The sequence below is a fragment of the Microcaecilia unicolor genome, chromosome 8, assembly GCF_901765095.1.
Source record: "Microcaecilia unicolor chromosome 8, aMicUni1.1, whole genome shotgun sequence".
Classification (NCBI taxonomy): Eukaryota; Metazoa; Chordata; class Amphibia; order Gymnophiona; family Siphonopidae; genus Microcaecilia; species Microcaecilia unicolor.
Window position 1 is genome coordinate 66,833,985 of NC_044038.1, and position 13,651 is coordinate 66,847,635.

General features: G+C 42.0%; 1 protein-coding gene across 2 annotated transcripts in view; it reads right to left on the reverse strand.

The window, feature by feature from the left end:
- Nucleotides 1-13,651, reverse strand: part of AXIN1 (axin 1) — a 109,466-nt gene that overhangs the window by 39,437 nt on the left and 56,378 nt on the right. For both annotated transcript variants that reach the window (XM_030212526.1, XM_030212525.1), the window contains exons 3-4: nt 8,288-8,428; nt 7,717-7,813 (exon numbers count right to left, since the gene is read on the reverse strand). In XM_030212526.1, coding sequence (XP_030068386.1) covers nt 7,717-7,813; nt 8,288-8,428 — 238 coding nt within the window. The remainder of the gene's footprint in view (nt 1-7,716; nt 7,814-8,287; nt 8,429-13,651) is intronic.

Sequence of the window (13,651 nt, forward strand, 5' to 3'; positions counted from 1 at the left end):
ACAGTCCATTTACTTGAACTGTAAGGCCATTTCCACTTCTCACAAATTGTGGTCAATGTTTTCATGATTTTATTGAGATGTTTTGAGGGTAATTCATATTATACCTGTTGCTTCAGATATATGAAGACCCAAACATGTTTCATGAAACTTGCAGGTTTTCTATTTCTTTTATTTTCTGCTATTCATTTTGTTTAATCTTTCAGGTTAGTATTCACCAGTCCCCTGCTCTGATATGCTTTAAATATTTACTGTACCACCTCTGGATGAAACACTGCAGCATTAGAAATTCTTACACCAAAGGATGCACTTTACTGATGCCAGCTTAACAAACATGAAACGTTTAGTGAATGTAGTAATATGTTCAAATAGCTGATTCGCATCTATTAAGTATCTTCTGCACCAATGTCTTAACCTTCTCAGCAAATGACAAACATATTCCTCTGGTGGAAAATTTGAAACGTCTTTACATGCTACCATATACATTTCTGCAGCACAACTCTCTGTCCATTTCACGAGTAAAGATGTTGATGCCAACAACTTTTTTTAATTTGTTCCAAAAAAAAATACAAGTTGTTTTGATCTAAATAAGTGTTTTTTGCAAAAAAAAAAAAAAAAATTTGAATGATCTACCTCCCTTTTGATTGGTTGGATTCAGAGAAATTGAGAACAATTTCATGACTGATGCGATAACCTGAACACACAACTCTGTGTGGAAAAAGTTTTATAAATGGAAAGACTGAAAATAATACCTTTAATTCACTAACTCCTCTAACTGAACAGACTGCTATGAGGAAAACTGCTCAGAGTTAAAAATGATGATATCATAGCCACTGGTTTATAGGGTGGTTCCATAAGAATGTTTAATACCACCTTTAAACTCCAACTTGGTAAAGGTTTCAAAATATTTGGATAGGCCAACTTAGCAGCCTTCAAACAGTGAACCACATCAAGAGGTGATGCCATTTCCTTACCATTAATCATTCCATTTATGGCTGAAATAGCTGCCAACTGTTCTTCTACAGTTGGTACTTTCATCCAATACACATTCCTTAAAGAAAATCCAAACTGCTTTAACCAATGTTCCTGTAGGTTGAACATTCTTTTTATTTTCCAGTCCACATTGTTTTCCAACATCTTTGCTATTCTTACATTATTTTACTCCTCTACTCACTATGGTGCTCCCAATTTTAAACAATATTTAAGGGTTTTTTATTTTTTTGTCTTCTGTTCCATTCCTAGTCTTACTTTATGTTATTTGAAATCTGTTTTTAGTGAAGAATGAAAATACAAATACAAGCCCAAGACATCCCCAACCCAACCCTTCTCTTAACAAACAAATGATATAAATTATGATGGCCAACCAAGGTGCAACCAATACAGTGTAAAACAATGGAAACAGCAGCTTCATCTGAGGCCAGGATTCTTAAGGCCTCAAACAACTCTACCAGCAGCCAACAACTCCCCCTCCCTGAGTCCCTTTCCTACCCACCCACCCAGAGAACTCAAAGAGCAGAAGCTTATTGCCCTGTGACAAACCTGTTTAAGACCTGGCTGCATGCCCTCAGAGAAAGCTGTTGTAAATAAGGTCCCCAAACTACTAAGAAACTTTTCCGTCTCTGCGGACAGCAAAGAGCCCCCCAGGATTCCCATAGCATAAGTTCATGTAATTTATTCCTCCAATACCAGATAGATGGAAGGGGACTCTTAGTCAACAGGCAAGAATGCCAAGTTTAAATGGGCAGGTATAGAGCCCCTTGATATAATGGTGTTAAAAGCAGAGGTTGGAACAGGGCTGATTTCAGATTTTAGAAGTTTATAAAATTCACTACATAAGCCGTCTAGCGCAGGTGCCTTCCCAACGGGTTTTGTTCAGTAGCCCACTCTACCTCCTCTACTTGAAGCAGAGCATAAACGTTGTCTTTTGTGAATCTGAAATTTGGGTGAGATCCAAATTAAAGAGAGACACCTTTCCGTCCAGTGTGGAGTCAACTGAGGGGAGGGGGGAATAAAGATGTGCATAAAAAATTTTGAAGATCAGATTCATGTCTTCATCAGTATGTACCAGTATTCCACCAGGATCATGCAAAATGGCTATCTTGCTGGGACCTTTATTAGTACACACCAAGCGAGACAACATATTACTGCTTTTATTCGCAAACTTATAAAGCTGATATTTGTAGTAATGAGCAGATTTCTTAGCATGCTGATGTAAAATATCATTTAAGGCATGTTCAGCCTCCAAAAGTCTCACCTTAAGGCCAAGAGAACAATAAGTCCCATATTGCCGGTGAAGTGTTGTCATCTGATGTTCCAAACGCAATATTTCTCAGTGTCGGGCCTTGTGATGAAAACTAACATAACAGAGCACCTCTCCCCAGAACACTGCCTTTACCGCCTCCCAATACAGTACGAAGTCCTCAGAATGAGCACTATTAAGATCTGCATAATCTCGCCTTAGATAGTAAGAACGGGAGAAATTGGCTACCTTTATATAAATAAAATGGAAATCTCCATTAAGTGCCCATGGCTATCCAAGCATGGTCCGAGATCATAATCTGCCCAACAATGGGAGCCTCCACAGAGGATAACACCCCCCAAGATTCTAATAAATAATCAATCTTGGACATCATGGAGTGGGCTCTGGAGAGATGGGTATAGTCCCTCTCAAGAGGGTGTAAGGTACACCACACATCCACCATGTCCAAAGAAATACACAATATATCTATTCCCCTTTGAGTTTGGGCCAAATCCCTCCCGGTGAGGTGTGACCTATCCAGGGTAGGATCAGCCACATCATTCAGATCCCCACCTAAGATGACAGGAATGTTCTTAAAATGTAAACAGAGTGTGCAAAAATTGCTGGATGAAGGACCCCTCTAAAATATTCGGGGCACAGATATTACAAAGTAAAAAGGTTTGCGATCCCAAAAGCGCTGAAGCTATGACGTACCCCAGTGATCACTTATTACTTTGTGGGTCTCCACTGGGATAACCTTGTCGCAGTAAAATGGCCACTCCTCCTTTCTTAACCAGAGCAGGAGACTCATAAACAGTGCCCAAACCCCAGCAACGTAACCTATGTTCTATTGTAGAAAGATGGGTCTCCTATACAAAGGCAATTGAGGTGTGTTTATTGTTTAAAGTGGTAAAAAAAATGTGTATTTTAATAGGGGAATGGATACCCCCTATATTCCATGTGAGAACTTTAAATGGTAGTTATCGCAAGAGGGTTACAGAATCAAGGTAAAGAATTGTATCCACCAAAACCAGAAGGGCGTCCCAACCTACACCCTTCCTGGGGAAAACAGAATCCTCCCACCCAAGATAAAGCAGCCTACAGAGTCAGTGCGATAAACATGTGAGTTCTCCACCCTTGCCTTCCTCCCACTCACAACCAAACCCTCCCCTCCTGGTGCCCTCTACTGCCCCCCCCCCCCCCCCCCCACCACCACCATACCTTCCTGACCATCAATATTACCAACCATACTAAAATGTGTGAACATCCTACTGGGTCCCGGCAATACCCAACAGAGATAAAGTAGCAAAGATGTAAAAACAGCTCCCATATAAAACTCAAAGCAAAAACAAAACAGTTAAAAGTCAACCATAATGAAACTGATCAGAACAAAGCTCCTTCTGCCCACCAATAGAAAGGGAAACAGTAGAGGGGTTAGGGCACCCACTATCCCTCTGGGGGTGGATAGCGTTATACAACATAATTCTGGTACCAAAATGGCTCTATCTTTCAACTGCTGCCCCTATATTTCTATCACAGAAATGAAAAAGCTTTAAACAGGATGTTACAATTGTATTTATGGCAGGAAAAGAGTGGGGCTTTTAAATATGCGCCATCTGACTATTGCCTGTGGGCTGCGTCATTTGAATAATTGGTATCAGGGTACTCAGGATTTTTCTGTCACTGATATTGAAACCCACCTAATCCCGCAAGTTAATTTTAGTTTTGTGCTCCATGGAACCACTGGGTTCCCCCAGGTACATCTTAGAGGCATCTAATACTGAGAATGGGGAGAGCAGTATGGCGCTGGGTGTGTAAAGCGATATCATTTTCTCCCTGTTACGCCATTTTTATCCATCAGTAATAACCCTTCATTTCCTCCAGGTTTGACTTTTAGTGTTTTTCATCAATGGGCACGTAAAGGATTCAGTATGTTTTGCAGGTGGTGACTGATGAGAGGAAGATGAAGACCTTCAAGGAGCTACAACAATCCTACCATCTCCCCCAGTGGGATTTTTTCGCCTATACTCAACTAGGTCATCAGGTCAGCTCCCTGGCTCGGGAGAATCTTAGAAGCTGTTCAAGAGACACTCTGAGGCCTTCACTTTGGCGTCTCAACAACGTGTGCCTCTAACATTTCACCATTGTTACTTGCAGGACACTACTACAGATGTGGACTATGTCGCACTGGTACCTGCCTGAAATGGGGATCTACCGTTTCAACTTTCTGCCTCACAGCTACAAGTCTACATCCTCTCTATACGCAAACGGGTCACTTCTTTACCTCATTGTGAGATGCTTTACAAATCTGTTTGTCTGTTGTATATATCTCCTCATAAAGCTGCTCAGTCTTGGTTGACTACTAGTGGGTCTTGTCCCAAATGCAACATGGTTGGAGTTACACTGGATCATATGTTCTGGTCCTGCTTGGCTGTACAACAGTTTTGGACCTGTCTTCTTACTGGATTTCACTGCCTTTGATCCATCTATGTGCAACTTTCCCCGCTGATTTTGTTCGATAGTTATATTTTTGACGAACCTGTCCCTTCAGGAAGTTCTTTATTCGGTACATCATTCTCTTGGCACTTAAAATGATCCTGTTTTCTTGCATGTCCAGTGAAGATCCTTCGGTGCAGCGATGGCAATCTTACATGATTTATCAGATGAGAATGGATCGCATGCAAGTAAAGACTTTTCAGATGTCACAGGCTCTCGATTTTGCCAGATCTGGGAACCTTTTGGAGGACTTGTAGTCTTGACTGTTCAATATATAGTGGACTTGTTTTGAATCATGGTGCGGTGGGTTTTTTTTTTTTTTTTTGGGGGGGGGGGGGGGAGTATGTAAATCGCATCCGACTTTAGGAGTCTGTTGCCTATAGGGTTGTTGGCATGTTGATCTTGCAGATGTCAGATGTCACTTCTGTGTTCATGTTTGTTGCTTAATAAAAAGTAATTAAACATAAATCGCAATAAATAAATAATCATGTGTCCAGGCTTAACTGGCATTGTGGAACTATTAAGACTGCTGCTTGCTTGTAACCTTCCTATGCATGGTAATATTTGCTCTGCCATTTCTATGTTGTAACAGTGATCATGAAAAGAGATTAGCTTTATTACCCTTCCACACTCTCTTTCACAATGCCTGCCACAGATTTTTTCCTGGCTTGCTGTTGAGACAAAAGTCTTTCCTTCTCTCAGACAAATCATTGATTATTTTGTGAGATCTGTTACCAAGTTAGATCCTTCAAAGGTAACATCCTTCTGATGATCTGTAAAACCACAGATTCTGCCATAATGCACCACTCATTGCCATCCATATGACAGGCAAGGAAAAGGATTTCAGGCTGCAGCCATTACAAACCCACAGGAAGGAGCAACATGAGCATTCTACCAGAATCCCTTCCTGTCTTAAATTTAACACTTAACTTTCCAATTATTGTACACACTAAATCATGGCTCTGGTACTACACTGTGATATGGCCAAGGCTTTTTTTCAGGGGGTATTGAGTACTGGTACCTTTTCCATCCCAACTCCAAAAATATCCCTGGTTGCCTCCCTTTGTCCCCCAAAATATTCCTGGTGAACCAAGTGGGCTCCCATCCCCCCTCAAACACACACTTTAAAAGTTGGGAGGCAGGTCCAATGCCCATTCACTCCTGCCTCCATGCTGCTATCTTGAAAAATGGCAGTGCCCAGTCTGCCAAATAAGGCAATTGTTTGAATTTATTTTTTACATCATAATCCACCTTGAGAAGATCTGGGAAAGAAGAGTATGCCAAACTTAATAAAAGTAAACAAACATGTCTGTCAGAAAACTGTCCATACCCTTGTAAAAATCAGTAACATGACTGCCCTGACAATATTATCTGGCAACAAATTTTACAGCATGATTATGTGATGACTGACAAAGCTATTTAAATTTATATTCTGAGCACGTGAACTCATTTAAGAATTCTGCCTTGTATTTGTTCTCATTTTCAATAATTCCACTATCACCACTTTAGTTTTTCACCCAACCTTTTACATAAGAATAGCTATACTGGGTCAGGCCAATGGTCTATCTAGCCCAGTATCCTGCTTCCAGCAGGGGCCAATCCAGGTCACAAGTACCTGGCAGAAACTCAATTAGTAGCAACATTCCATGCTACCAATCACAGGACAAGCAATGGCTTTACCCATGTTCATCTCAACAACAGACTATGGACTTTTTCTGCAGGAGCTTGCCCAAAACTTTTTTAAACCCAGATACGCTAACCGCTGTTACCACATCCTCCAGCAACGAGTTCCAGAGCTTAACTATTCTTTGAATGAAAAAACATTTCCTTCTATTTGTTTAAAAAGTATTTCCATGTAATTTCATTGAGTGTCCAATGGTCTTTGTACTTTTTGAAAGTGTGAAAAATCGATTCACTTTTACCTGTTCTACACCACTTTTAATGTGGAAATTTTCTCCTCTATTTGGTCCTTGGTCTTCTAACCGCCCTTCCTACATCTGGGTTTTACTGAATATTCTATCATCTAGCCCAGTATCTTCTTTCCAATAGTGGCCAATCCAGGTCATAAGTACCTGGCAGGATGCTTAATGGTACAAAAAGTCCATGCTGGTTATCCCAAGGATATGCAGAGGATTTCCCCATGTCCGCCTTAATAAGGTTTTACAGACATTTCCTTCAAGAACTTGTGTAAATCTTATAGCAGCCTCTTTCTCCATTTCCCTTTGTCAACCAGCCTTACACAGAGATATTTTGTATTTTCAATGATCTCTTTTTATTGCTGATCAAAGTTCTTTCAGCTCTAAGATTCCCAGAAAGGCATTGTCAACATAATCAGTCAGCCCTCCTGAAATCCAGGCAAGAATTTATGTTTATTAAACTTGGATGTTACACAAATACAGTACATAACAAATAGAACAGCAACTATGAGTACAAAACAACATTCCAAGACCATTTTATTAGAAAAACTTTCCCCCCAATAGAGCTATAACTGCATCCTTAAACTCCAGTAAAACCCCATCAAATAAGTTCCAGTGTGCTTCCTATAATCAAGGCAGCAAACAAACACTAGATGTCTATCGATAAATAAAAGCAACTACAGCAAAACAGGAAAGGACAATTTGAGGAAAGATCATATGATTTGGCAATTTCCTTGTTGGTCTTGAATCCTGCAGACAAACACATTCCTAGAGGACAGACTGGTGGAAGAATACTACAGAATTTCATTTACATTTTTATAATATTATGTCTGATGGGGATTACAATTTATTCAAGCAGGCTAACATACTTTGCTAACTTACCTAGCATCCAAGGAAAAAATCTGTACAAATCGAAACCCCTCTAAGTCTCCCACCATTCTTCTCAAGACTGCTGATGTGAAATACTGAGAACACAGTGCACATAACCAGTACAAACCAGGATAGACATCCTCAGAAACAAAGAGTGCAGAGAAATGCTGAAGCAAAGACCAAAAACCATCTACTTACAGGAATGTGAGGTAGTGTCACATGGCCATTCGCTTTGGCGCTTTCCTGCATCTCTCGGCGATGCTGTTTTCTAAGTCGGTATGGAGGGATCCCATCCCTGACAAAAATACAACAAATGTAATTTCAGTAAACAAGCAGACAGCTCTAGTCATGAGTTCAGTGTTACATATACCAAGTCCTGACCCCAGAATCAAAATTACAGATTCACAAATTCCAGTCTTGTGGTAAGTCCTAGAGCTGAATTTTTATATAGGGAATTAGGGACACAGAAGATATATCCCACAAATAACTCTATGTAAAGGAAATCAGGAGACGTATCCCACGAGTGTCTGTAAGTAAGGAGAGTCAGGGGATAGGGGAGGTATAGCCAAAGAGTGACTGTGTTTAAGGGAAAGTACATCTTCATGATTAACAATGTATGGGGAGTCAGAGAAAAATGTGATAAATCCAATGGGTGACTATACATAAGGGGAGTCAAGAAAAAAAGGAGGTATATCCTATGTAACAGTTTGGTAACAGGAGTAGATTTCATCCATGATAGTGTTTCTTTTATATATAGAAATTTCCTTACAAGCTGCTGTCTGTTAGTGACATGGTGTCTGCATCGCTTGACATGCTCTGCTGCTCACTGTCATTAGCGCTGGTTGCTGGGGCAAGGGCATATCCCGTGTTAACATAGTAAGGGTTAACAGGCTCCCTCCATGTTCCATGCCTAGAAAAACAACAGGAAAGAAGATTAAACAATCATTTGTATCCTGTCCCACCACCAGGTGCAAAGATCATCCTCATTGACCCTTGTTACAGGAGCTCCTTTCCTTTTCCAGGTCAGAAGGTCATGGTGGATCCTTGCTGAGGTCAGAGATAATATGGCACTCTTTAGGCTATTTATAAGGGAGAATGCTCAGCAGTATTACAGCTGTTCATGCAGTTTGTGTAAACCCTAGCGAGAAGCTCAGGATTAGAAGGCAGATGGCCGTTCCCAACAAGCTTCCCTTAGCTTAAACCTCCTCTGGCTACTATTGTATAACATCCTTTTTTCTGCTCTCAGCTGCTTTTCCAGTGCTTCCCAGTGCTACTCTGCACTGGGTTTAGAAGTGGTATTTCAGATAATTGGCCTACCATTTAAAAACTATCTGTACATGTCACATACTTTGCAGAATTCCAAAATGTACATGTATGGTATTGTTATTTGCACTATGTCGGATTTCCATAATCTACAGTGCTCTTATGACTGACATTCTTGAAGCTTGCCCTTGTCATTTCCCCGACCATCTGACAGGAGCCAGGAATTACATGACATTCGCTGTATCTGACTATTCAAACTTCTCAACCAGCTACACCAATCACATTGCATTCTGTGACAATGGGAAACACTTAAAAACATGGCAGCTCTCAAAGGCTTGATGATATTAAGAGGTGGCAGATCAAAAAGGTAATATCACTTGCTCCAGGTACTTTTGAAATACTGAGCAGTACATACAGTACATCATTCTTCTGGAGTGTATGCACCATAAAAAATTAGGTCTTACCTGATAATTTTCTTTCCATTAGTCCTTCCCACTGTTCTAGAATCTGTGGGACAATTATATCCATCAACCAGCAGGTGGAGATAGAAAAGTGAAAACTGAGCTGAGACATCTCTAGGCATCCAGTCCAGCTCCTCAGTATTTACATAGACAAGCAATAAGGAGAAACTCAGAATAAACAAAACAACCTTAAACAACTCACTAGCTTAACACTAACCAGATGAGGGAAAGGGGAAAGGGAAATGGGACTTGATATACCGCCTTTCTGTGGTATTTTGGAACTACATTCAAAGCGGTTTACATATATACAGGTACTTATTTTGTACCTGGGGCAATGGAGGGTTAAGTGACTTGCCCACAGTCACAAGGAGCTGCAGTGGGAATTGAACCCAGTTCCCCAGGATCAAAGTCCGCTGCATTAACCACTAGGCTACTCCTCCACAAATTATTATGAGCAAACGTGTGGGCCTCTCTCATCTCTGGACAACCTGTAGAGAGCTAGAGATATTCAGGAAGCACCAAGCAAGGTGACAGTCATTATCTGACCCATTACTTTGCAACACAGAAAGGAAAACTTCCCCAGGCAACACCTGTGCTATTAGGTGCATCCCATGCTGCGAGACTTGTGCTGGTGCTGGAAATCCCTCTATAAGGGCTGAGAGGAAAGAAGGTTACTAGTTATTTACAAACTCCGAATTTATTCCTCAGAGGTGGAACCCTGAGATACCACCAAACATTACATGCACAAATACGTGTGCTGTGCTTCAGAAGGGCCCTCATCCTGTCATACATGTTCCAGGACACCTGCAGTTTTTGGAGCTATACTAATCATTTTTCTGAGTGTTTAGGGTCTGCTTGGATGAAAGCTTCACTAACAGTCATGTACTCACATTTGAGGTGGACGAGAGTGAAAACACTTCTTTTTCTTTTTTAACTTTTGTTTTGGTCTACCTATTTTTTTTTTCTTACATTTGTACCCCGCGCTTTCCCACTCATGGCAGGCTCAATGCGGCTTACATATACAGGTAATTTGTACCTGGGGCAATGGAGGGTTAAGTGGCTTGCCCAGAGTCACAAGAAGCTGCCTGTGCCTGAAGTGGGAATCAAACTCAGTTCCCCAGTTCCAGAGTCCACCACCCTAACCACTAGGCCACTCCTCCACTTTTTGTTTTCTTGAGCTCATTTTTTGTTTTACATTTTCATAAAGTCCCTTAGTGGTCCTTCCAAACTCTCCTCTCCCTTTTATCTGTTTCTAGGCTCACCAAGTCTTTCACTGGGCCTGGAACACACACTCGGGTGCAAGGTCTCAGATTTTAGATGCCTGAGATTTTCTAGAACTGCCTGGGGATGCATTTTCAAATGGATGCTTCCAATTAATCATCACAGGTTGAGATAATTTGTATTGGCAGGTGAGTAAAATATTTAAGGAACATGAGCTCTAGCCAAACCTTTAAAGAGCCAGGGCAAAATTATTTGTTGTTTCCTTTAAACCTTTCTTTTGCCTCTGCCCCCTCTCCTCCCCCTTCCTGCCACTCTACTCCTCTCTCCTTTTCTGTGTGGGCAGAAGTACCCTCACACCCTGGCAACTTCCTTCAGGTTTGAACACACCTTCTTGGTCTGGATACACCAGAGCAATCCCAGCTGCTTTTGACCCTAGCTAGCCGCAGCTACTCCTGCACTCAGGCCAGACACAGTAATTGAAGCACCACTGGAGTTGGGGGTTGGCAACAGCAGCTTCATGAATCATCATTTTTTTTTTTAGGTGTTCATTTGACTTAGGCTCTGGAAATTTCCCATCTCTGTTTATTAGACTAATTAAAAAAAAAAAAAGGTTATAGCGCATGACCATTCTGCCTTCTCTGTAATCTCAAAAGATGCGACACATGCCAGTGCCATAAATCGTTTATAATCCAACTCTCCTTACATTCAGGCAAATGCCACTGAGGAGGTGGGTCTCTTCCTGTTTTCATTTTTTCTTTAGTGTAGTGCATGTACAAAAGGCTTTATCATTGCTTATATACCAATTTATCATATATACCAGAAAACACTGCACCACTACAAGCTTGAGCAAATTAATTGTCCAGTGTTATTGGAGAATGTTCTTATTGCATTTTAGTAATCTGGCAAGTGTACATTTTTTGATTGGTACTGCTGTAATTAAAAAGTCATGACCTGCTCCATATTTTTGTATATAAGGAGGTGATCCTTTCTTGTTAGTGACTTTGAGGCCAATGAAGGCTTCCAGAATTTTCCACAGAACAGGTACAGAACAGGCAGCAGCAGTGCCAGTTTCCCTCACAAGCACACACACTGCTCCACCACAGAACAGGTACAGCACAGGCAGCAGTAGTGCAACCTTCCCTCATACACATTAACCCGGCAAAGAAAAGGTTCAACAAAGGTGTTATTCCTCCACCCAAATAAGGTTTGCCTTGTCCAGTCCAGAGCTACCAAGATCACTGGGCCCTCATGTGCCTCGATACGTTGGATGAGACATCCCAGAAGAGACCACGGAGGAAATGAATAAAGAAGGCCAAGGCTGTAGAAGAGCATCCACTCCCTCTGCTCTGAGATCTCTTCTGCGACTGAATAAGCGAGGCACCTTTGCATTCAGACCTGTGGCTAACAGATCCATGATTGGTAGTCCACAATTATCCACTATTGCTTGGAACACCAGCGGACTGAGAGACCATTCTCCTGGATCCAGGATGTGATGACTGAGAAAATCGGCCTGAATGTTCTCTATCCCTGCTACACGGGATGCCGAGAAGGCCTCGTTGTTTTCTGCTGTAACTGGTGACTTCTCATCCTCCCTTGCCAATTGACATAAGCCACTGCTGTTGCGCTGTCTGATAGGACTTCTCCTGAGGAGACCAAAGACCTGGCGCAAACCGCCCCAGACAGTTAACTCCCCAGCCCTTGAGACTGTCCACTGTGGCGGATCCAGCGGCATCCCCTTGGTTAAATTGGCTGTTCGCAGCCACCAATATAGGTTGCTGCGTTCCCGAGCCCATAGAGGCAATCTCAACTGCAGAGAACCTGCAGATAATCCCAAACACAGGGAACATGTCTTCGCAGAAATGCCCGAATCTGAGATTGTAACTTGAGAATTCTGTCCTGAGGAAGAAAAACCCAACCTTGGGCTGTATCAAAAGACACTCCCAAGTACTCAAGCGTCTGAGATGGCACCAGGCGACTCTTGAGGGCGTTGACCATTCAACCGAGGGACTACAGGAACTGGACCAACCGATCTGTGACCTGCAAACTCTCCTGACATGAGTTTGCTCAGATTAGCCAGTAGTCTAAATAGGGATGGAACAAAATTCCATTCTTTCTGAGAGCCGCTGCCACCACCACCATGACCTTGGTGAACGTGCATGGAGCTGTAGCTAGTTCAAACGGAAACAACCAAAACTGAAAATGCTAGCACAAAACCGCAAAGTGAAGAAACTGCTGGTGCATGGGCCTAACTGAAATGTGCAGATAAGCCTCTGTCAAATGCAATGCTGTCAAAAACTCTCACGATCTGACAGCTACTATCACTGAGCGAAGAGTTTCCATACGAAAACTGGTGACCTCGAGAGTCCGACTGACCGCCTTCAGATCTAGAATCGGGAAGTTCTGCATTTACTATCACTTCCAAATACACAATGACCATGGGGAAAAGATGATGGTGAGGGTATTTTTCAGGCTATTGTTATTAACACACAAAAACAATCAACCTATGAACTATAACTGTGGCCTAGATCTTTATTTATGCCTTACGTTTGAATCCTTAACATTTTTTTATTCTTGTCTCATTTATCTTTTTTAAGTCAAAATGTATTGAAAAGCATCATCACACATGTAATGTACATGTGCTTTTTTAAGAAAGTAATTCATGCAGCATCTTAAATAGAAGTGAAAGCACTCACAGGTTCCTGCCAAACCAGCTCACCTGGGGCAGAAATACTGCCAGCCCTGCCTATACCAGGTTTCATTTAGGAAAGTGGGAGACACACTCACAAAGTTCAACAAGTACAACTGTGAGCTTGTACTATTGGCTCAGAATTGACAGCAGTGTCATAGCCATGGGGGGTACCTCGGAGACCTGGACACCTTCCCTACCAATTTGGGTTCAGGCCCCCTCAAAATTGATACACTGTCTGCTAGTGGGGCAGGCAGGGGTCCCCAAGCCCTGCCAGCAGAAGCCCTCATCCAGCCAATGCTTGCTTTCCTGAATCACCGCATTGCCTGCCCTGCCCCCCCCCCCCCCCACCTCATACACATGCTTGGTTTTAAGTGAAATTCAGCATGCATGAGGGAAGGTCCCCCTACACCACGTATACATGAAAAGTGAGCATTCGCAGGAGTTGGGCCTCCCTCGCACATTCTCAATTTTACTAAAACCAATCATGAACGCCAAGTGG